The sequence below is a fragment of the Ammospiza caudacuta genome, chromosome Z, assembly GCF_027887145.1.
Source record: "Ammospiza caudacuta isolate bAmmCau1 chromosome Z, bAmmCau1.pri, whole genome shotgun sequence".
NCBI classification, from domain to species: domain Eukaryota; kingdom Metazoa; phylum Chordata; class Aves; order Passeriformes; family Passerellidae; genus Ammospiza; species Ammospiza caudacuta.
In genome coordinates, this window is record NC_080632.1 from 67461425 (window position 1) to 67486577 (window position 25153).

The 25153-nt window shown below is 35.1% G+C and overlaps 1 protein-coding gene across 1 annotated transcript in view; it reads right to left on the reverse strand.

Moving 5' to 3' along the window:
• The window catches only part of FER (FER tyrosine kinase), a 145100-nt gene that overhangs the window by 13965 nt on the left and 105982 nt on the right, over positions 1–25153 (reverse strand). The window contains exons 16-17 of the mRNA XM_058823321.1: positions 24088–24211; positions 1145–1299 (exon numbers count right to left, since the gene is read on the reverse strand). Of these exons, the coding sequence (XP_058679304.1) occupies positions 1145–1299; positions 24088–24211 (279 nt within the window). The remainder of the gene's footprint in view (positions 1–1144; positions 1300–24087; positions 24212–25153) is intronic.

Consider the following 25153-nt stretch of genomic DNA (forward strand, 5'->3'; position numbering starts at 1 on the left):
TCCTGCTAAATGCAGTCAACTGGACCACACATGGTTATAAAGATAGGTTTTCATAATACATCAAAAACACCGTATGTATTTCCAAAATAACAAAAATAAAAACTCAAACCACCTTTTATAGTGGATCAAACACCCAAAAGACCAAAGCATTCACCAGTGAATGTTGGCAACACTAACACCTCTTAGAGTAACTGGTAATACAGGATCAATTACTAAACTGAATTTACTGTCAGCCTTTTAAAGGGAAGATCTGCATTACTGTGTTATGTCATTAATTGCTGCAAAAGTGCTAATGAGAGGAAGCATTCTGCTATCAATCATAATTCACAAACTTATGATTTCCAATGCATGATTTCTGAAAAAAGGCTAAATTTAAGAGATGGTAGAAATATTTATAGACACTTCAGATGAAGAATTCAAAAATATTTTATTCTGTGTACTCAACTAAAGAACTGCTTTAGAGAAGTACATTCAAAACATGCCATCATTTATTAAATGTGCTGCTTCTCCACAGTCCCCTTTACCTAGAAGAACTTATTTTTATAGTTTCATATAAGCAAAAAAAGGTAAGAGCAGCAGCTTCAGCTTCTATTCTGGAACCAAGTAGTGTGGACCACTTCCCTCAGTGATAAATAATGAATTTTTATCCCCAATATAAAAACCTAGTGATACACAAAAATGCAGGTAAAGTAAAACTGCGGTTAAAACCCCCTGAAAATAAAACAATGACTGTATCTTTCACCAATGCAATGAATAATCTAACACAGTGTTATAGTACATTAACATTTTCTACTGTTTTCAGTGAGTGGCTATAAATATGCAGAACTTGCCATTCATTTTGCTAACGATCATAATTTAGATGACTGATGAGGCTGTCTACAAGAATGAGTCAGCAACAGAGCCAAAGCACTCTGCTATTGCTGCATAATAGCAATTTTGATGTTGCTGCCCTATTATTTTCCAGCAGCACAACTGCATTTTTTACATAAATCAGACTGAAATACTAAAATTATTTTAAACATTGTTAATTTGAATGAGGGAAAAGAATTGTATGTACATACACTCGAATATTGCGGCTCTGGTGCTCTTTACTGCACTTCGGATTTTTTATTCTTTTTTCCAGAAAATCCAGTTATACTCTTACCATAGTTCAGAGCTTCTGGAGCAGTCCACTTGATTGGAATCTGCTTTAGGCCTGATGATGAGTACACGCCATCGTCCTCTTGCCGGGACATCCCAAAATCACTTATTTTCAAGATGTTGCTTTCACCTACCAAGCAGTTCCTTGCAGCCAGGTCTCTAAATTAGAAAAAAAAAAAAAAAAAAACCCCAAACCAACACATTTGTACAGGTCTGAAAGTAATTGGAAGTCATTTAAACTGACCGAGCCCCTCAGCCAAGACAGTCATACCTCTCAGAGGCTTATTTACAAAAGAGTAAAAAACACTTCACAGCAGTCATGAGGAAACAGAAGTGAGGGAAAGGAGAAAAAAATCTTAGAAATAATCCTATTAAAAAGCGAGGGGAGGGGATGCTGGAGATGCTCAAAGTGCCTGAACAGAGACTCTCCTGCAGTCCACAGAGAAGAGACACAGTGCAGCAGTGAAGGAGTGTGAGGCTGAAGGACAGGAGCTGTTATGGAGAGTTCAGAACCTCCATTTCCCATTTACCCCTCAGGGGAGGAAGTGAAGCATTTCAGAATGAAGGAGTGCCTCAGAAGAATGGAAAGGGAAAAAGTATTTCAATTTTTGGCTTTTATTTCTCACCATGTAACTCTACTCTAATTCGCAATAAATTAAATTCATGTTACCTAAGTTCATTCTGTTTTGCTATGCTGGTAATTGGTAGATGATTTCCTTGCCTTTATCTTGACCTCCAAGTGTTTCTGTCTTATTTTACTTCCCTATCCTGTAGAGGATGGAGAGTGAGAAAGCATCTGTGTGGGTGTCTGGCAGCCATGCAAAGTTAACCCACCACAACTGCCCTCCATTTACTCCTCCACAAAAATAAATTCCAGATTAATGAACTGGATCCTACGTAAAATGAAACAGAATTTGAAGAAGGATCCTGAAATGTGTTCAGGAAGTGTTTCAGTGAGAAACCGCTCCATCTTCCCTGTGCCCGTTAGAGTTTCTATCAGAAGTTAAAGCTACTCAGCATAGAAAAGAAATTTTGGCTCAGTGATGGATGGATGAGAAGCTCAGAAAGTCAACTCCTTCTCTTCACCTCAATTTTTTTTATTTTTTAGATCAGAAGACATGCAGTAATACCTGATAAAAGACCTACTGTGACTTCTCTACATGTTAATAATATATTATCAACATATTATATGTATGTTACATTTCAGTGTTTCACAGTTTATTAGAATACAACATAATAAAATATGTATTATTATTCCCATGGTAATGTAATAAAAAGGGAGAGACATGTCAAGCAAGAGGATTAATTCCATACCATTATGAACAACATGGACAAAATATTTTTTTAAACTAACCTTACTGTGGTTTTGCTTACCTAAATAGCTAATATGCTCACAAATGGCTTACATGAATATTCCAGAAAAACTATATTAACTTTGATATTTTGAATTGGACCTGTAATATAGTTCTGAAGTGAATCCCTTGAGCACTTAATGCACATTCATTGGTTTTTGAAGGATGAATTTGGTGCATGCAAACTACATTGCTCTTGGAAGAAACTAACTTAGAATTCTGCTCATGATAGACACGAAATTTGTTTTTCTAGCAACACAATTTTCTTTCCAAGGAATTTGCTTCTACAGGTAATACAGAAAGGTTTGAACCAGCGGCAAACAGCTTCCAGTATTACCCACGGTAATGACAAAGGACTGAACTACACTTAACCCAAACTAAAAGTCTTGAGCCATATTTAAGGATGCTGAAGCTCATACAACTGGCTTTAATCAGCTCATCCATATTGATACTGGGTTATGTTATTCGATATGTAGACAGAGCCTAGGTACGACCCTAAATATCATAACTTGATTTAAGAATTTCAACATATTTGACTCACACAGCTTTTCTGCCACTAAGAACATTAATAGCTCTAGAGCTTGAGAGATAGAAACGAAGTTATTAGTTTGGTTCGAGAAGACAGATCACTACAAACAAATCTGAACTCACAGGCACCAGCTGAACATGTGCACAAATGCATAAAACAGCTCAGTGTGCACTGTTTTACATAGCTTGATATTAGCATGCGGTATCATTACATACAGCTATATTGGTTAAAGCAAGCGAGCTGCAAAACAAAATCAAATTGTTATTGTTTATACTCAAGTGTGTAAAAAGTATCACCAAGAACTTCAAGAATTTATGACTTAGGTTCCAATCATACTTCAGTAATTAGGTTTTTCATCATGTTACTCAATATAGTCTAGATTTTGCAACTGATGCACATAAGGAGTGGAAAAAGTAATGAGGTTGTATCTCAAAGAAAATTTATAGTTAATTGAAAGCGCAGTCATCCCCCTACCTGAAGTATCACCTAGCATTTAAAAATATTGAGTCAAGTTAAGAAAAATCTATATACTGATCTGACTTAGGTTTATTCCTCATGCATAAGTCTGATTGTTTGGGAAAGTGGATAGTAAATAATATGCACAGTATGGTGCTTATAAACAAAGACTACACTCAGTTTGCATAATTTTTGTCAGTTTTGTACATAGAGATATATATGAGTTTTCTTTTTCATTCAGAATCAACTAGAGAAAAAGCTTTTCATCCCTACTGAAAATTGACTAAAACACTTCCATGAAAATCAACTGGCATTCGTAGAAGTTCATAAAGATTGTGACACTCTGTTCAGGATACATGTAAATTAACACCTCAAAGAAGAAATCAAATGTTTGCATGTTTTGAGTCTCACAGTATTAATGCCTTTTTCCACTTTTAGCTAAAACTCTCCCATTTTCAATGCTATACACTCTGTATTACTTTCAATACATAATTTCTGTTAATAAAGTCTTGTGCGCACTTCATATATTTATTTCTGACATAAGCAAATTTGCCTTCTTCTATCATCCTGAGTATGATATGCTCACTCTACCACTTACTTAGAAAATACTTTAGATGTGATAATTTCATTCCTCAAGCATATAAATGTCACAAAGTTATATTACCTTCTTAGTATTTCCACTGTCATTTTACATCTGCTTCATATCCTCAGTGATTTGTTGCTTAATTTTACAGATAATTTTTACATGTATTTGCGCATATTTTTATCTGTAATGCTTAAAAACATTTTTTATATGTAATGCTTAAAAACATTTTTTAAACAGTTACACTGAAAGCTGCGGGTACCTCAGCTTTTGGCGGGTTTTTTTTTACTATTATTCTGAGGGTTTGGTTAAGATTTTTCAGTATTTTTCAAATAAATTCTTCACTGTTCTTCATTATGTCTGACAGCTTCCTTAAAATGGATGTTATTTTTCAGTCTAGACATAAGAGAAAAATACAGAAGATGCTTTCAGTCAACAAGATTTATTACAGAATTTATAGCCAGAATCTGGGAAAAAAATGGCAGCAGCAACTATTACTCCCATTACTTTAAAATAATAAATTATGACATTAATTTTCTTTCAGTTTCCATAATTATAATTAATTTCTATTTTCTACAGATAGGCATTCTAGTATAATAATTTCAAAGGGTTTATAAAGACCCTTTACTTCTTAACCTTCCATAAGAAATCCACAGTGGAGTTCTACTCAATTTTCAAGATAAACAACATGAGTTGGGGGAAACATGAAAATATAAATGCAGAGGTCTGATGACCAAAATTAACTATGAGATGTCAACATTAAAGATTTCATCAGTGTAAAGTTTTCATAGTAAATCATGACTCTTTCTACATGGACATTAAAAAACCAAACCAAATCAAACACATGAACAACAAATCCCCAAAAAAATAATGACAACAAAACTCCAGCACACCAGCCCCCCAAACAAAAAAACTCCACGAAAATCAACTACAGTCTATTTGTCTTCTTGCCTCTGAAAAAACAGTGTATTCTGCTTGCTTTCTCTTCCTTCTCCCTAATGCTCTCTAAAGCCAACGTCCTGAAGAAACACAGAGATAATTCTATGAAAATCGGTATCTCTGTTTAGGAATTTTTTTTTTCTCATAAAGCATTTGCTACTTAAAGCAGTAATTTCATTAAATCAGTATTTATCTTTAACACAGAAAGCAAGAAAATATTCTTTATTTACATTGTGAAAGTTCTACAAATTGGGCACATATTACACTGAATTGCTACAGAGTAAGCTCCTTAGTAAAAGAGAAGCTGACTCTCACTATTTAAGATCAGGATTATATAAGCTCCTAGTACTGCTAGAAACAAAGTTTCTTCCCCCCAGCTACTAACAAGTAAAAACTAGCATGTAATTTGGAAATTTCCTTTTTAAGCATTACTCGGCAGTTCCTGTAAGTACAAACAGGACTTCTCCTAGGGATGTCAATATGGGTCAAATCTGCTGAAACTTTAAGAGAGAGGTCATAGGACTTCGGCTAAAAATTCAACAGCCAGTTCAAGGAGGAAGTAGAGCTCTGAGCTGCGAGCTGTTACCACCTGGATTCACATCTGTCAGTAAAGACATAAAGCAACTAAAACCTTCTCTAAGGACATTCTTACACTCCCTCGCCTCTTCCCCTCTACATCCCACAGGATCTGCAGAGAAAGTACTACCTAGCATTGCAATGGAATTCCATGAGTTAAAGCAAATCAAAATTAGAGAGCAAACTCCTCATTACTAAATCAGCAGCACAGACTGCCTCACTGAACTAATTAGCCATTTTATATTCCATCCCTGGATTATGCAGTTAAAATACTCTAAGGTGATAAAAGCAAGTAATTAATTAGAGAACAGGATCGGTTTATCTCCTCTGCACATTAAATTCAATGAAAATGGTCTATTACCTAAATACAAAAAAAGGGGTTGGAAGTGAAACTACAAGATAAATTGCTGGTTTTTTTGTGAACTCTAAGATACCTCGCCTTCATACACCTGACGTAATTTCCAATAATGTCTAAATCAAAATACAGTCGTGCCTAAATCTATTTCAGAACTTTCTTGATATGCTAATTTTGCTGTATGTGGAGGGTACAACAAATAACATGTGCCTAGTAACAGACTGGGAAAATATTAGAGGGTTAGAAGAACATCCTTTCATGAATTCTGTGTTTTCTTCCCCCTTTTAACTTTGATTTAATTATTTCTTTACATTATTTTAGTTATTATGAAAATATTGGAGCCATATTAACTACAATGCTAATAACTGCTCTCATCTCCTCATATATAATGCAAGTCCACGTTCATCTCCACAGATGAACGGTGCTGGCAAACCAGAGAAACTCCAAGTTGGATACAGTGGATACAGTAGTGATTTCTCAATAATGTCAGGTGCTCGGCTTGCCATCCAGTTTCGGATATTGCTCAGTTTCTCTCAACTATAAATAAAATAAGCACCTTCACCCACCTCACAGCATTGGTGGACGTCAATTACTCTTTATAAAGCACTTCGCACTTAAGCAAAAGACTTAAAAATTTTGCAAAAGGAATTCAAAAGGAGGCAAAGTAACAAAACAACCCCCAAAAAATTGTATTCAGTAGCTGGACACAACTGTCAACTTATTTACTGTCTCCCACCCAGATATGACTCAAGGGACTGTACAGATCTACTGACACATTAGAAAACTTTTATCTTTGAGGATTTTTTGGTAGGCTACTGCTACCAAAAATGTGCCCTCCATTTTCCTAGCAGGGCAAGTTTTCTGTACCAGCAATTTTAAGCAAGATAAAGAAGGGAATAGTAGACAATGAGCACTTTTCTGAGGAGAATCAAAGCAGTAGACTATGAAGACAGAAATGAAGCAATAAATTGCTGCATCATCTATTCCTCCCCACTTTTTCCTATTTCGAAGGTTGTCTTCACAATGCCTGCTCCTGGAACAGAAACATTCCTATCAGTACCATCTAAATTGTTTTTATCTGCATTGTTTCTCAACTGTTTTAGAACTTAATAGTTATTGCCTGTATTCTTCTGAACAGTTATTTTGATGAAAATGACATCACAGTCATTTTGGTCTTTAACAGTCTTCTATGCATTGATATCACTGCAGACTTCTATAACCAATTTTTTCCTGTGCACTGCTGATTATATGTAATATGCTGAACAAAATGTCCCTTTTTTTACTTTGTGCTATATCTTGAAACAAAGATTTGCAATCCAATTTCTTTTGTGTGCCCATTTTAGTGAAAAACGAAGTGTCTGGACAGTAATCAGAGAGGAAGACAGGCAACTTCATGGAGATCCTACAATATTAGAGTGACTGGAAAATTAAATATACAGTCTAGAAATCCTTAATGACAGAACAGACATGGGAATAAACATCTCTGCTGGGTTCCATGCAACCATTGCTAAGCTCTTGGATATCAAGAGAAACATTACAGAACATAACTACAAATATGGGTACATTTATTAATGTGTAAGACTTGTAACAGTCCTGGAAAGTCTCTTTGATATTAACTGAATTACAGGGGAAACTAAGTCTCCAAAAATTAATTATCCAAGATGTACCAGAACACAAGTTTACATTTTGTGCTTGATAAAATTACAGTGGACTTAAATTACAATCACAATGCCATCCATTTCCATAACCAGTTATATAAGGATATTGTATTATTCATAGGAAGAAAAATACCATTTTCAAGCAAAAATTTACACTGTATCATTCACAGAAGCAACTAAAATGAAACACAACCGTGGAGCACAACATTTTGCTAACAGGAACATTTTTAATATAGTATCATGGCTTTACTCAACATATGTGATAACACAAGTCTTGTTACAATGAGTGTCCTTGCCCTTTTAGACCAGAAGGATCACTCAATTTAGTTCTTAATTCTGAATCTAGTTTTGAATTAATCTCTTCCTTATTCTACTAATTCTACAATAATTCTATTATTATATCTTATTATATAATATAATGTAAAAATGTAATTGATATCTCTGCACAGAAGCATTAAATACTGGTTTAACTTGTTTATAAAACTGTAATCATCCGAAGAGGCAGACCAGATATGGTCACGGGTCACATTCCCTTGCCCATAAGGTATCAGTGATAGAAAAGGCTGCATGTTGGATTAAAAGAAAATGTCTAAAGCAGAGTAGCTTCTATCACTGATTTTTCTGATGATTAAGGTTTTTAGAAAATAAACTTTTCATTCTATTAAATAAAGCCATTTTCTAGTGTTAATATCACAATATATTAAGTTCAAATGACTAATAATTCAAAGCAGAGCATGTGGAATTGAAAAGCACTGCAAGTGCGCAAGAAATCAAGAAATTCAAAAGTATGATTATAATATGGGTCACTTTTTTCCCACCTTCATTATTAGAATAAAATAAAATAGCACAATAATGCAGTATTTGCAGGGCCTTTGAAGTCCTAATGAAACAGGAAATATTTCAAAGTCTTCTCAGGGTACATTTAAGTACTTGCCACAGGTGAATATCAAAGTTCATCTGAGACAGGTAGCAACTCTACTGCTTTTTCAATAGCCAGAACCAATAATGTGGTATGAAACAGTAGCTGTAGTTTAAGTTATCTCTCCATGCATTTCCATCACTTAAATTTATTTTTGTTCCTACAACCAAGAGGCATCAGTTAAGATTTTAAAAGTAACAGACAAGCATGATTTTCAGTAGATAAAGTATTTTATAGGAATTAGATCCTGAAACACTTTGTTAATGAAGGTAAAAAAAGGTAAAGGTAATAATCAGGCTACAAAGAAATGAAGCATCCAGCATAATTAAGGTACAAGACACTACATATTCATGAAAATAATACACAAGGAATAAGAGAGAAACCAAAAACATTAGGTCTAATTTGAAATGAGGAGGAAAAGACAGAACAAAGAATTAGAAAAATCAAGCATTGCTAGACAAGAGGATTGTGCTGCAGTCCTAACCTGAGTGGCTAGAAAGCAAAAACAAAATGTCCTACATTTTTAAGAGACACTCACAAAGAAAGCCAATAGCAAAGGGAGGAAAGTCAGCCATATTTTAAGGCAATTATTCATCTGGGGACGTTCCTTATTTAGGGAGAAAAGAATTTAGATGAATGGCACAGGTAACTTACGCCAGCTAAGCATTCTTAATAATGGAAACCATTGACAAAGATGTGCAGTAATAACCCACTAATTCATAATTTTCCAGTCAGAGAAAAAAAATTCTAATTTGTACTTTACAATATTTCTCTACCTTTAATCAAGGATTACCAACAAATACTTGAAATATTTCAGTATATTAAAAATAGCCTGTTTTGTAACTATAATAAAAAAGGATGAATGAAAATAAAGATGAGGAATAATTTACTAATTGTCTTAGACAGCTAAGTAAGATCCACAGTTAGCTTAGAGAAATACAAAAGAAATTTCAGGTGACTAACACATTGCAGAGAATTATATATATAGAAATTGAGAGGAATAAAATTACCTATTAACTTCCTGTAAATTAACAAGACAGTAAATAAACTGAACCTCTCTCCTGGTTTTTGTCTCTATTACTTAAAATCCACAATAGTTTTCCCACTCAAAAATAAAACTTCTATGTGAAAGAAAATATTCTGCACTTTTTTCATCACAAGAAAAAGAAATAAGTGATGGAATTTTCATGGAATTATAGTGGGACATTCAAAGCGGGAGATGTTGAAGAAAAAAAGGAGATGACAGTGCTGATTAAGGATCATGATTACATCTCATATTGACAGCTGGAGACAGGATAGGACTTCCACAGCTTTTGGGAACTGGATGAACTCACACGTCACATGCACATTCACCATGGTAGAGTTTCACAGCTGGGCTGAGTAGAGGAAGAGATGTTAGTAAGTCCAGGGGCTCAAAGTTCATCACATACTGAACTCTATCCTTTTTCTTCTATTAAAACCTTATGCTATCTGATAGCAAAAGTCATTTGCTTGTTACAAGAATGTCCCTGCCCTGGGAAATCCAGAGTTCTGTATTTAGAAATAGCTCCTCTGCCTCTGGTTGCTCTCTGTGGAAGCATGTTCACTCCTGCATAGGGTTGACTCCCTACAGATCTGAATGTTCCTGGTCCTACCAGGATTCAAAGTTTGTTGGAGGTGCAGAAAACACTTTCCTGTGCTTAATGTAAGACAGGAAGAGAAAACTATTAGAAAGCTATTGCAAAGCTATGGATTTACTGCACCTGGCTATTATTCTGAAATATTTCTGCAGAAAAAACTATTCTGCCATTATACTTTAGGAAGATAGGATCCTCTTTGCCATTTAATGTTACATTCATTTTAGCATTTATTGTGGGCAAAGGTTATAAAATAACTGAAGTCCAGCTAGTCAACTGATAAACATTTAAAATTTTCCTGCTTAAAAAATCATGGGTAAGAAATATCTTAGAAGGTGATATAATATAGGGCAACGAATTAGAGTTGCCTGTTTTCATTTAGCAGCTTTGTTCATGATCTGAGGGAAAAATCAAACAGGAATTTAATTACATTTCCAGATAATATCAAATTAATAGCAGCTGCAAGCAACAGTAAGGGCAAATAAATAAAAAGAAGGAAAGGAAAGAAGGAGAAAGAGGGGGAGAGAGGGACAAAACATATCTGTTGGGATAAGTGTTAGACATAGCCTGTAAAACAGGAACTATTATATTTTAAAAAATTAAGCCTAAATACAAACATTCAGTAAAAAACAAATACTACTAGGCAATCATATAGAAAAAAAGAGAGCCTAAAAAGATATGGATTCCAATTAAAGAAGAGTAAAGGAATTAAATTGAGCATCAGAAAAATAAAAGCTCATTATCTACTAGATTGTGAGAAATCTGTCTAGGAAAAGTAAGAAATTCTATTTTATTAATGAAGTTACTTAATAAACCAAAAAAAGTTTGACAGGTGTACAGACCAGTGTCTGTTTCAAAGGGATGGATTAAGTAAATGAACCCAACTTTTTACTGACTTTCAGTAAACATTAGAATTGTCATATGCCCTGGAATCTATTGTTAGTATCAGGCATAAGTAAGTATACAACTAAAGTAAGTACACAACAAAAAGGTAGTGGTCAAAGAGGGAGAGACCCAAAGAATGATTAATTTCCTGGCCTAGTGCATTTGTTCATTTTATCATATGAAAAGGTGACTTTTTCAACCAATCACATAATTGGAGAAACAACAAAATTCCAAATGCAATGACACAAACTACTAATTTCTGTACAGAAAAGGGTTACAGGTGTTGCCAGTCGAGTACAGGTAGATTCCCATGAAGTTAGAAAGACACAGCCGCTGCTGAGTCTCCTCAGATTTCCATCAGGCAGCTTCAGGTATTTATTTGTGGTTAGAGGTAGTTTCACAAGTCAAATGTGGCCCCACACTGCGTGTAGCAAACCTATCACACAAATTTTGGCTTCCTCAACTGCAGGCTTCGTTAGGGAGTACCAATTTGCCCCTTCTCCTAACCCAGGCTGGTGTGAGCAGCACGTCAGTGGCACTTCAGAGCCCAGCTCCAGGTTCAGACATCTGCAAGGGGCTTGGAACATCAGCAGAGGTGAAATGTGCAATTTTAAAGAATAGGTTAAAACCATCAGAGAAAAATATTGGCCCACTGTCAAATCTAAGAGATTACCAAACTCTGTATAAGTTACTGTAAAATACTCCCCAAAAGGGAACTGAAGCACTTAAATTTAATAGCTCCTTGATAGTTAAAAGAAGCAGAAACTGCCTGCTTAAGGTCTTTATATTTGACATAGAAAAATCTTCCATGACTTTTACAGTCTTATTTCTAAGAGTTCTGTCTACCTGACTCTATCTGAAGGTCATAATGCTCTCTTGCGGTTAGAGAGATTGCTTATTGACTTGCAAAACTAAAAACAACTGGTTTCAATTTACAACATAAGTCGAGCTGTTATAGAAGATTAACAATATATACAGAAGTTTAATAACTCCTTTGAAATAAATATCTATTTAAAAACAATGAGGGTAGATATATATATTTGTAACAACAAAACTAATATTTTACACTTGAGTTCTGCCAAAAAAAGACAATAGCAGCATGGGAGACCCTGTCATCTCAATTTTGCCCTTCATTTGGGATACTCAGAATTTTCATAACGAGGGAGTGGGATTTTACATGACCGTGAAGAAGAGTAAGAAACTAGCCCAAATAATCTCATACAAGAGAGCATGGTCTGCAAAGGTGGGCAGCAAGGGTGGCTTCCTGGAAGCAGATGAGAAGTCAGAGAGGTCTAAGATACCAAGCAGAAAGGACAGTCAATTAATTTTTTAGTGGATAGGCCTGGAGATGCTTATTACCAACTAACTACTAAGATGCAATATTCGGAGCAGTAAAGTTCAAACCCTTTCTTCTGAGCACATGCAGGCTAACTATCTTACTGATCTCCAAAATCAAAATTATTCCAAAGCAGAAATGTTTCAAATCAGGTATTTTTACTTACAGCATCCTAACTCCTACATATAGTTTGAGGTTTTTTTTTAAAACTGGGCCTTGGCCCTTATTCCACTCATCTATTTTTATTTCCCAGCAGCCAGGACACTTGATGAAGTATCTGACATCCATCATTGCCAGGAGCTTTTTATGTCTGGCTTGAATGACTCAGCTGAAATCTGTGAGCCTTTAAATACAGCAACATTGACTGAAAAATTCTCACAGTTCCATGTACCCTGATGATCTCCATCTACCTTCCAAACCAGTTAACACGCCAGTATGCTCTCTCTTGCTGTTTACTACCTTGCATAAGGATTTTGAAATAGCCTTTGACAAAGAGTAACTCCTTATTTGAATAAAAACTCACAGTGATAAAATACTGTTTTGTAGAAGTGTTTCCATGCACTACAGTTCTGCTGAACGAGGAGGAAAGAGGCTGAGAACAACAGAGCAAAAAAAGAACAAAAAACAAAACATGCACTAAGCTTTCTGTGTGTTTTATTGTACTCATCCTCAGCAAGTGTAATTTCTTTCAGACAGTTTAAATTTGATCACAACATTTTTTGTGAGCAGTACCTACTGGAACTGGATTTACCTTTGAACCTAGCTTAACAGGCATAAGTTTCTCTTACCTTTATAAGAAAAATGTCCTGATTTTACAAAAAGATCTAGAAAACAGCCCTCTCTATATGATTTGATGTGTAGACCTATATGCCATGAAGTTTTCCAGTTCCATAAACTTTAAAACCAAGTTATTTCATGAATACACACTAAAACCCACCACACGTCCTTCTTTCATCTGTTTTTCACTACATACACAGCCAGATAACAATGCTGAATATGATACATCAGTAATAAAACTACAGCACCATAAAGGTTGCAGGCACTTCTGAAAAACCTCCTGAGGCAGTGATAAAAACCACGTAAAGTATATTATCATTAGTGCTATCTGGAAAAATAGTAGATTAATATTTTGTCAAATCCGCAAAATAGGAGTAACCCAGTAAGCATATATATACATATTTGTGTGTATGTATATGTACAAAACACAGAAAAGAGAAATAACTTTTTCCTCTGGAAAACAATTTGGGAATTAATTGTTTGTTACCACATACAGCCTAAAAATTTCTTATTAAAAGAAATTTGTTACCACTCGGAGACAACTGTGGTATATTCCTCTTTGGAATGTCAAGAATTAGTATCAGGAAGCCAAGAAAATATTGAAGTGATACATAATATCTTAGTGCATTGTATCTTAGATATACATATTTTTCCTTTTCAAAAACAATGATTAGAATTTTCTGCTGTAGGAAAGAAACCAGGAAAATATCTACACCCCAAAGAAAATAAAGTGGTGCATGAAAGCATGTTTTAGCCTCCCTATACAAACACTGACACACCCTGTGGTCAATGACTTGTGCTCAAAGAGGACCCCTAAACCTCATTTTTAAAGCAACTGATGTAGTTCTCTGCCTTCTCCCCCTTCTCCTCTTCCCTCAATCTTCTGCTTTTGTCTTATCCTATCATCTAATTCATTGTTCATCATCTACTAATACCTCCTTTGCCCACTGCACAAATGGTATACTGCAGCCCATCTTTCTTAGAAAGTAATTACATTTCACTCACTGCTCACCACTGTACCAGGATTATGAGACTAGAGAAAATATTATTTACACTATCCAGAAGAGCTATGTGACTTTATGGTCAGCACTACAGCTTCCACTAACACAAACAGCATGTTATTTTTATCTTAGTTTCAACAGCCTGTAACTTTCATTTTTTTCCTTTTTGCTTTTTAATTAGAGAGAGCATGTTGCTTTCATGCAGTGAGTAGATTTATTATACTAAAAATACTATTCAAATTATTTTACTGAGTAATATTTGTAAATGCCTAATATTTATCAACAGGAAAGTGATACTGCAGTAAATAAAAACAAATACAGCACAATAATGTTACACTTAAAATGTTACTGTTTGTTAAACAGAATGAGAGAGTCTAAGAAAATTTGCTTTAACTTCTTTCAGCCTTATTTTCTTTATTCCTAGCAAAGGTTACTAATTTTTTAGGAGGGAGCTTTCTGTATCATGGATAGCTCATGAGAAATAGACTAATTCAACTCCAATGGCAAGAAATAAATATTTTTCATACTATGCATTTTCTGTGACAAAGGAAAAAAAAATCTAAATCTCTCTGGCATTTCCTACAGATTGTTTACTACCTAAGAATTTATTCTGATATAAGCCTTTTTATAATTAGCTTTCAATACTTAATGTTTCTCCTCACTGTCTATAAAACACTAACTATTAAATAGTTACTATATTCTAATAACTTCATTTTGGTTTACACAGAACAACTGCCCCCCTAGAATAACATAGATGCACTTCTAAAGGACGAGATCATGTAGCTATATTCATCACATACATTTTGCTACAGTATCTGGAAATATTTTGAGCTTTGTGTTGGTTTTTTGGATTCTCTGATGATTCCTGGAATCCAAACAGGAATTCAGCCTGGCAGAAAGAGCAGACCATTATGTGAGATTTCAGGGAACAGATTCATTGCTATTCACTTACACTTGTAAGAGCAGAAATATCAGCTAGTAAGTAATACAACCTTACCTATGCAATATGTACTTTACCTATGCAATAAGAACAAAAATATTTCCTTCTTAACAAATTTTCTTTTTGCATATTTTTTCTCTCACTCACAATCTTACCCACTTGTACAGTAAAATCTAGAAGGGCAGGAGCGATGTAAAGGAAAGCTGTGAAATCTCAGAAGGAAAAGCCCTGGACTAACAGAAGGTAAAAGAACCTCAAAAAGTTTAAGGTTTAGGGTCACTTTCTTACAAAATATTATCCTTAAAATGCCACATTTCTGTCCCTTTATATTTGCACACAACATATGATCCTTAGCAAGTATTTTTCATGTTCTTCTTTGTGAGACTAAGATCTCAAACCATAAATAAGTTATGCATAAATGCTCAATGTTCTTTAAAAATGCAAGAGTCAGCTGACCAGAATGAAGAATCTGCCTTCTAATGGTAAATATCCAACCTCTAATTGCTAACTGACAGGTGAAATGTAGCAAACAGAAAGAAAAACTATAAGACATTATAAATTTCTAGCTATTCTGAAAAGTAATGGATTTTCAGCTTCCCTTGTATTAGCAGTTATCAGTGAATTCTATCACTGCATATATCTGTACTAATACAGGTTACTGACAATATTGACATAATATTTTTTAAATACTTAGGTCTACAAAATAATTCTGCAATAACATGCCAACCAATTTAATTATTACTATCTTTAGTTTAACACTATATGACATTTTAAATCACCATCTTAGAAAAACTGGAATATTGAAAGCTTATAGGACTGGATTTTTTCCCCATTTTATGGAGAACACATGGAAGGTGATACTTAAGCACATACTGAATAGGGATCACTAGGCAAAATTCACAATAGAATGAAAATATCTGCCTTACTGAGTATTTTAACACACACTTCAAAACATTAATATCAAGAACTATGCTTAACTGATCATACTGGGTTATCCCTGATGCCATTCAGTTGATATACAGGCAGTGCTATCTTCAGACATAAAATGGAAGCTAAAGGAAATGTCAATTAGGCAAAAATAAAGATGAAACATTGTAACAGCCTTTTCAAAAGAAAATACAAACATAGAAAGAAAAAGGTAATTTCCCTTTATTTAATATGAAGAAACCTCAATTTGCCATTTGAAGCTCAGGAACAGCATAATCTAATATCCTATACTAAACTGGCCTCTGGGAAAATAAATTATTAATATTAGCCTCAGAATGACCACAGTTGAACAAGTACTTTGTTTTCCACTAGTATGAATAGATACCTTATATTTTAATATTTTAAGAGAAGAGTAGTAAGTGGTAGAACTAAGTAGTACTGGAAAATCCCCATGGCAAATAAAATCTGTCCTAATAGCAGCTGAATAAACTATCATGTTATTCCTAAAGAAGAAAAAAACAAGCACCAGAGCATCCAGTTCTATCATTAATGTAACAATTATTAAGTTAATGTAATACTTTGTGTATTTGTGTAGTCTACTGCATGTTTATTTAATACAGTAACATGAAAAAACCACAATTCAAATATGTTTTTCCTGCACATTGCGACCACTAACTCCTCTGGTAACAGCACTACCTTGAGCATACATCAGGAATATATAAAGACAGCATGGTCTTAGGGAGAAAGAATGACGTGGGGTTTACAGTAAACAAAAACGTATGCAGACCTTATACCACACTTTGGCCATCCAAACCCACACACCTGTTACTCTAATTACAAGCCTTGTGCAGCTATGGCAAAGCTCAATCTGTGATGCCTAGTTTGCTTTTAATATAGCCTGGGGTGAATTTCAAATGAAGCACACAAGGGAAAGCAGTATCAACCAGCAGAACAATTGCACAGCGTCCACAAGGAAAAAACTGTATTTCTCTTCCTTTTAAATTCTTTTGTTACCAACCATGTCAAAATTGAATAGCTTAGAGAAACAGATAATAGATTAGAAGAAAGTTCAATTTTTATTCAGAAGCAACTCTTCACCATAGTTCACAGGCACTTCCATTACAATATACTTCGAATTCAATACTCACTCTAATTTATTATAATGAGTTTAAAGTATACAATATTCATGGGCTTAGATACTCATGTTTCCTGGGTTTTTTCCCTTTAATGCTTTCAGATTAGATTCATACAGGCTCACTAAAGAAAAAAATAATCACTCTGCTCAAGTAAGATCTCAGACAACCAGAAATACTAATTCAGAACTGATCCACATTAAATCGCAAATGTACTTCTCTAGGATCAAACCAATGTAACAGCAGGAAAAAAAAGAGGCGGGAATCACTTAAAAATCTATTCTTAAAAGCTGAAACCTGGTATATAATACTCTAAAAACTATTCCTAAATGGCAAGCTTAGTGAAATCCAGCAATGTTCAGCTGCCTCTCCTGGATGACAGCAGTTGGAGAGCCCTGTATTAGTTATTTTAGGGCTGGAAACACCTCATTTTGAATGAAAACTTAGACAAATAATTTCCTGGTGCATTTGAAGGCACCGACACATTTGTCTTTGCCAGTGTTATGGTCTGAAATGCAGTTTTAATAGCCGCTAATGAAAGAAGGATCATGGCAGACCAAATGTCCCAGCAGCACCCATGGAGGGCTGGCATTAATGTGCTGAGAGGTGAGCAGCACCACTGTTCTGGAAACAGTGCCTTCCTCTATTTGTTTAGCAACAGCTGGGAGTCCCAAGAGCAGCTCTCTGAACTCAGTTTTTTCTGGAAAGAGTTAGTAGACATCCCTATTTACCCACCACAGAACTACGAGGAGGAGGGTTTTTGTAATCTTGCAAATGGCTCTTTCATTAGCACACTTATGACCAATATAATTAATAAAAAACAATAATGTGTATAAAACTGGCAATGCTTTAATTGCACAGCATATTTATAATCGAATAAAGTCAGTGGAAATACTCATTTTGGTGAAAAACCCTCACCAGTTAAAAGGCAACAGAGAAAGGCATGCCCATATTAAGAAATAAAAGCTCAACACATGGTAATGTGTCAATCAAGTTCAAAGTTTGATTAAAAATTATTTTATTGACATAGTAGAGTAAATTTTAGTGGATTTTTTTAAAACTAACAATATATCTTATATAAAGTGGCCTGCAGAAAGTAACAGCTCCTCATCAAAGTTTCCATTTGTTTTTCTCTTTAAACAGAATAGAAACATCTCCAACATTTATATTGAAAAAAAAAATATTTCAAACATCATTTTATATAAAGCAGAAACATCTTCTTATAAAAAAGGACCAAAACTATGATTATTCACTACATTTACAGAGTGTTTCAACTGTAGCACTGACTATAATTCTCTCAAACACTTATTCATTGAAGCACGATCAACAGGTATTACCAACACAGAAGTACATACTTTTTCATTCAGTTATAAATAAATTTTCTATGAAAGAAAGCTATAGAAATGGAATCTCAGATCATTGTTTTATACATGTAATTCGGAAGGAATCATAAAAAGATAATGAATAATGGCAAATTAATCCTTGCAATAAACCTCAGAGAGTTGAGGTGCTTTACCACCTAAATGTTGTCTTTCTTTGTAAGTCAATACACTAGCAGATAAAATTACAGAAACTGCAATAAAGGTCTCAGGCATTGCAACTGCCCAGGAGGAAATGCAATATTCAGAAACAAGTGCCCAAGCTGCTGCAGAACAGAACCAAAGCTGTTATTCCAGGGAGCACAGGGTTGTGTGGAGGCTCCCAAGGGCACACACAGAGAAGTGTTAAGCTACTGTCTTTCATGGGATTTAGAAAGTAGAGAAATCAAGCAGACAGGTTGTTCCTCCTTCTTAGGAAGGAGACCTGCTCCATTTTGGAGCTAAACAGTCACTCTCCTGCTCCCAGGAGGCTCCAATCCCTCCTGAAACACAGAGAATTGAGCAGCACCTTTGCTAAACTGAAAAGGATCACTTTTCATCCTTTTCACAGTAACTGAACTGTTGTTCCAAGTAGAAACAGAAGATTCACAGGAAATAAATGACCTACTTAACTATTTATTATAGCTCTTAAGTTCATGGTTATAAAAGTGTTCTGACACTCTTTTTCCAAAATTCTATACATTGGCAGTTACCAGACTTGAGAGGAAAAAAAATTCTCATAGCAGAGCAGATCGGCTAAACTAGATTAGTATCAGGGAAACAAGTATGTTCCTAGCAATTTATATGTAATTAAATTAAATTATACAATCTAATGAAAACTCTAGAAATCCTGAATTACTATCCACAGAGTATCCACAGAGTCAGGATTTCATAACATGAAAGTAAGCCAGATTTAACATAACACAGGTGTTTTCACAGCTACATAACCAAAGCAAACAGAAGAAATAGCAATATGACTAAAAATGGAAAAACTAGACCAGAAAACATGATCTTCTTGCCAACCAGCACATCTTTAATTCAGAATACAGGAGACCTCCAGAAGATAATTTCATTGACTGAAAGGAAAATTTGACATTGAATGCAGGGACCTTAGTCCCTGTTTCCTCACATTCATAGTGCATCTGTTGCAAAAAAGTCAACCTGATCTTGTAGAAGACATCCCTGCACATCCAGTAAAGTCCAACAGAAATTGCAGCTTCCCTCCTACAGCCCCCAAGACAGCTTTGAAAACTGAACATAAATTATGGACAAATGAATTCACCACATGCAAATCAAGTATTGGAAAAGAAGGCCACTCCCAGATGCTTATTAAGCCAACTCAAATTATCACATCTCCATCCTTATTTTCTGTTTCTAATTAACAGAAAAATTGAACTATCTAAACAATAGCATATGGTAAAAATGAAAGCAAGAAACAATTCTTCAACCTCATGTTAATTAAATGGAAATGAAATGACTACATTCTTCTGTGCATGTTCAACTACTCTTTTCATTTTTTTAATAACATCTTTTCATGCAGCTTTTTTTCTCCCTAACAGTGAAGTCATTTCTGTTCTTTAAAGAGAGAGCAAAGAACAAGTGATATCTGGATGCTAGAAAAAATGCAAATGTAGATCAAATAATAATTCAATAATCATTTACATGCCAATGTAAGCATTTTCCCCTACTGATATAGTTAACACATTAAAAAATGAAAAACAAACGGCACATTAGTTGTAGCGCACTCCCAACTACTTAAAGGGTAAGTTAAAGTGTAATTCAGACAATAATTTCCAAAATCCAAAACAAACTGGGGTAGAATTTGAAAATATAAAGGCTAAGTGTAGCTACTGCAGTTACAACTAAAGAGCAGCATCAAAAATAATGCAAATAAAGTGATGAGTAGCCCTAATTTCTCTTAGCAGGTAGCCAATTATGCATGGTACTAAATTAATCACCTAAAATACTACAAATATTTATGTGGGATTCTGAAAAAAATCCTTAAATCAAAGAACTTAAATTGAATACTACAAAAAGATAACAGCATGAAGCAAACCAATTTCACTTTACTGCAATCTATGTAATAGAAACTATTTCTAACTATACATTACTGATCTTTAAGCAGTAGTAATCAAGGCCTAAGGACCTTTAAACAAACAAAAAGATTAAGGTTTTTTTAACCACTGTTTAGTCCATTGCCTCTAGTTAATTTTCTCACCTCTTTTTTTACCTGAGAACCACTTTCAGTAGATGAACTTTTTGACAAAAAAGGAACGAGTTTAATGTTCTTTCAGAAAACCACTATTTTTTTTACAGAGTGCTAAAGCTTATTACTGCTATGAATTAAATTGTTCCATTCCCACTGATCTCCTGTCAACATTAAACTTACACATGACCAATCTGTCCTACCTGACTTAAACTGTAGGCAGCAAAGACTCCCAAATTTCTTGTACAGACCATGCAGCCAGATGGCTGCACTTCCAGTGCTTGGGAAATTCCAGTGGGCTTCTGAGTTAGAACACCCAAGAACTTGCTCATGGAGCATAACACAGCTTGATTTTTCCCTGTTTTTCTGGGCTCCTGCAGCAGACAGGGGTTCTGGACTGATACACCTCCAGCCACTCCCCAGAGTGTCCACAAATCTTGGATCAGCACTCAAAGAGGGGACAGACCTAGCAAAATTATATGTATGCCAAGCCTACCAAATTACAGTTTAGCCATTGATCAAATACATTTTAGAACTTCAGGAGATTCTTTCCCAGAGTAAGCATTTGTAATCAACCTGTGTTAGCAACTATAAATAAAACCAACCAACACAAGTCCGTTATTATTACTGCAAAAATCACTACGCTTTGTCAGTTGTTTGCTGATTCAGAAATTTTCATTATGTTTACCTATTAAATTTAGAAAAATTAACTCATAAATAAAGTAAGCAGATGCTATAGCTAACCACATAAAACAATAAAGAATGCTGTATACGGAACAAAATAAGACTGGTAAACTGTTGTGGTGTGTTGGCTTGCTCCGCTTCCCTCTGTTTTATATAATGGTTCCGCCCTGGTTCTCCTCCCCTCCCTGTTTCTGTCAGTCTTCCCAGCTCCTCCCCAGTTGCCCTGACAACAAATGTATCCTTTCCTGAACCCCTCCCCGGTTTCCTTAGAAACCAATGTATCTTCTTCCAAGCCCCACCCCAGTGCCCTGCCAGTCACTGTTCAGCCCCACCTTTTTCTCTGGAACATTCTAGCTAGGGCGTTGAGTGATTGGTTCAGGGGCCAGGGCCCCTCCCTCAGTTTGTTATAATTGGTGTTTCTTTTATGTCAATCTCTTGTACCCCACTCCCCCCTGTCACCCTACTGGTCCAAAGAACGACTCCTCCCCTGGATTCCCTTCCCTTTATAAGTTCATGTAATCCCTCCCTCCTCCTTTTAGGTTGCTCCTTCCCTGGATTCACAATAAAGCTGGACTTGGTGTAACTCTCTCGTATTCCTGTGGGCGGAAGCTTTAAGGTGGCCACGTCCTTGTTCAAGGCCGCCCTGCTACTATAACGGTGGGTGCTGACTGTAGGCGCTGTCCTGGCATCGAGGCAGGGACAGTGCCCCTTTGGCTGCAAGCAGTGCTGGCGTGCTTACCGTGCTTGCGTCTTCAGCCGCGCCGCTTCGGTAAACTAATACTGGAAATGCATATTTTGGTTTATAAACCTGTGTGTTTCATAAAAGTAGGAAGTTCTCCTGAACGCATGGTTTGCTTGTTTCGTTACATTAAAACTATTTTTATTTAGAATAGGTTTTCTAAAAATTTTGGCTTTTCCCTTAGGAAAGTGCTAGCTCTCTGTGATAACCTTCTCTGATTATCTGTGGTAACCAACAAATTTCATTAATATTTTAGAAGTTAAAAAGTAAACAAGGGGATAGAAGTTCTTTTCGCTTTGTGTTACAGTTGGTGTAACCCAGACTGTGTGCATTGGTACGTCTATGGCACTAACAAAACATGTCAGATTTCATCTCTTTTTCCTCCTGACTTGGGAACTTGATGACACATTTGTATTCGGATTTTCAACTGAAAATTATGAAAAATTGAAATCTTCATATAGTAAGACAATACTTCACATATTTTCTCTCAGAAACACATTCTCTCGATCACTATTAGCTTTGTAAACAAATTTTAGGAATAGCGGTTCCTATTCACCAACCAGCAGAGCAAATTTCCAGCGCTACAGTGAAGCTACAATGTCATCTACAGCTACTAGAACATTCTTTTTCATACATCTGTGCAGGAATACCCTTTTCCCAGTGTTAAAAAAAAAATATAAAGCTACTTATAATTAAGGCAGCATGCTACCATTTAATGAATAAATATTGCAATTTTTTTTTCAATAATTGCAATAACGAACTTCAGTTATCCAGCTGCTATTTTTATCTTTGCTTTATTTAACTAAGAACAGAAGAGCTTAAACATGCACTTCAGATTTAACAATGATCTGACTGTAATTAAGCACAGGAGCATTTATGAGGCTAGCGTAAATCACTAATGCTGTTATTTGCTCTGATTTTTATGCCATTATATCCTTGACAAACAGAGCCAGGCTGAAACACATTCTGTCATGACAGAATGCTTACAATCCCTTTCTTGGATTTCCCTAAGGGAGTATTACATAGTTTTAGATCATGAATTCGGGTTTTTTTCTCTCAGTGTTTTTTATAGTTCATGATCTTGCAGAATTGTTTTGATTAACCAAATGTGCAGGATTGCAACTGACCCATTCACTGCTGATGAAAATCTAAGAGAAATGCCACTCAGGTTTCTGGTAAGAGCATTCACCAGAAAGGTGTTAAATCCCAAATGAACTGATGATGTGAATGAGATGTCACACATTTCACAAAGTGTAAGACATCAAGATCAGAAATGAAAACTTATTCTCCATAATTTTTCTGTGAAATAGATCATCATTATGTTTACATCTCATATTTCAGCCACAGCATTAAGTATATTGTGCTATTCTGAAAGAACAAAACAGGTGGAAACTAATTCCATCCTCTTTGATACAAATGGAGTATAAACAGCAATGGCAGAGTCAAACTGGAGAAGAAACAAGAAAAAGGAATGGTATGAACAGAAATAAGAAACTCAAACAGCATAATGCTCCATAATCTTTCATACTTCTGAGAGAGCAGTTCAGGAAATTAATATTTTAAAATACAGAATTTTAGTTCTTAATACTTAAGGTATTAATTTAATACTATAAGTTCTCTGTTGGCCCAGCAAGTATCTGTAAATTTCAGACACGACACAAGCCTCACAGATTGCTTCTTACTATGATTCATTCTCGCTGTATGAATCAGGCTCCTTATAATGCATATCATTATGGTGAAAAATAATTTTTAACTTACACTAATAGCACCAAACTATAGACATCAAATAACGTAACACATATTTGTTACCCAACTGAATATTTTTGAGTTAGACAAGTAATAATGACCAGTTAATCAGAAAAAGTATGTATTTTTAAATCGTAAAGTTCACTTCTGTGACAGTAAACACCATACACCTTTAAACACCTTGCGATTCTACTGAGCAAAGGTACAATAGTGAGAAAAAAATCTTCCTTACCTATGTATACAATTTTTAGATTCAAGATATGCCATACCAGAGGCAGCATCTAATGAAAATTTCACCAACTGTTTGGTTTTCAGCTCATCCTTCTTTTTTCTTAGGAATGACAGGAAATCACCTCCTAGAAAATCAGACAGATGGACAGTGAGACAGACTGATAGAACATACACATTCATTTCTCATTAGGCATGCAAGACCAAACAAAATGCAGGTTATTAGCTGTTCTCCTCATCCCAAGTTTGAGGCTAGTCCAAGAACAAGGAAAGAACTTACCTTTCAAAAATACATTTCCCCTTAAATAGTAGGTGCTTGAAAGTGAAAATTGCACAGCATGCTTTTGATACATCTAGTCTTCACTAGTGAACATTAAATACAGACTCACAAACTGCTGACAAAAACAACTGATAATCTGCGATGCACATTCTTCTCTAATCACAGAATTACTAATTGTGAATAAAGAGGTTAGGTCCTGTTAGCTACATGAAAGTATTTACATTTTAACTGATCATTTGCAGTGATGCTTCTCTAATTCTACACAGATGTGTTGGAGGAGTAACAAAGTGTTTTTCTTCTGGGGCAGTGTTAACTGGACATTTCACCAGGGCAGTGGAAGGTGAACAGTTATTACTCTGCCCTCAGAGGAGCAAAGGCACTGTCCTCTCATCTGAGAAGTGGAAGGGGTCAGGGTGGAGAGTTTCCAAAAAGAAAACTGTGTTAGCAAAAAGTATTCTGAAAAACCAATTTAGGACAAAGGTAAGTTGGAAGAATATTACACAAACACTGCAAAGCCATGATCCAACTGATACAAATGTATTAAAAGACTTTTGCAAAACACATTTTATTGTTCCAGGCAAAGACCAAAAAATCACAGCAGACCTTTTTGTATAACACAGTTATTTGATGGTGAGTAGCCAGTCATTGTCCCAGTATTTGTTTCTATTCATATAGGACTGAACTATTAGGATTTGTTCTAAGCTGTTACACAATTTTATTTACTGCCTTTTCTTAGAAATATGAAATTATGGTATTATATGAAAAGTTTCATATGTGATTTCTTTTAAGA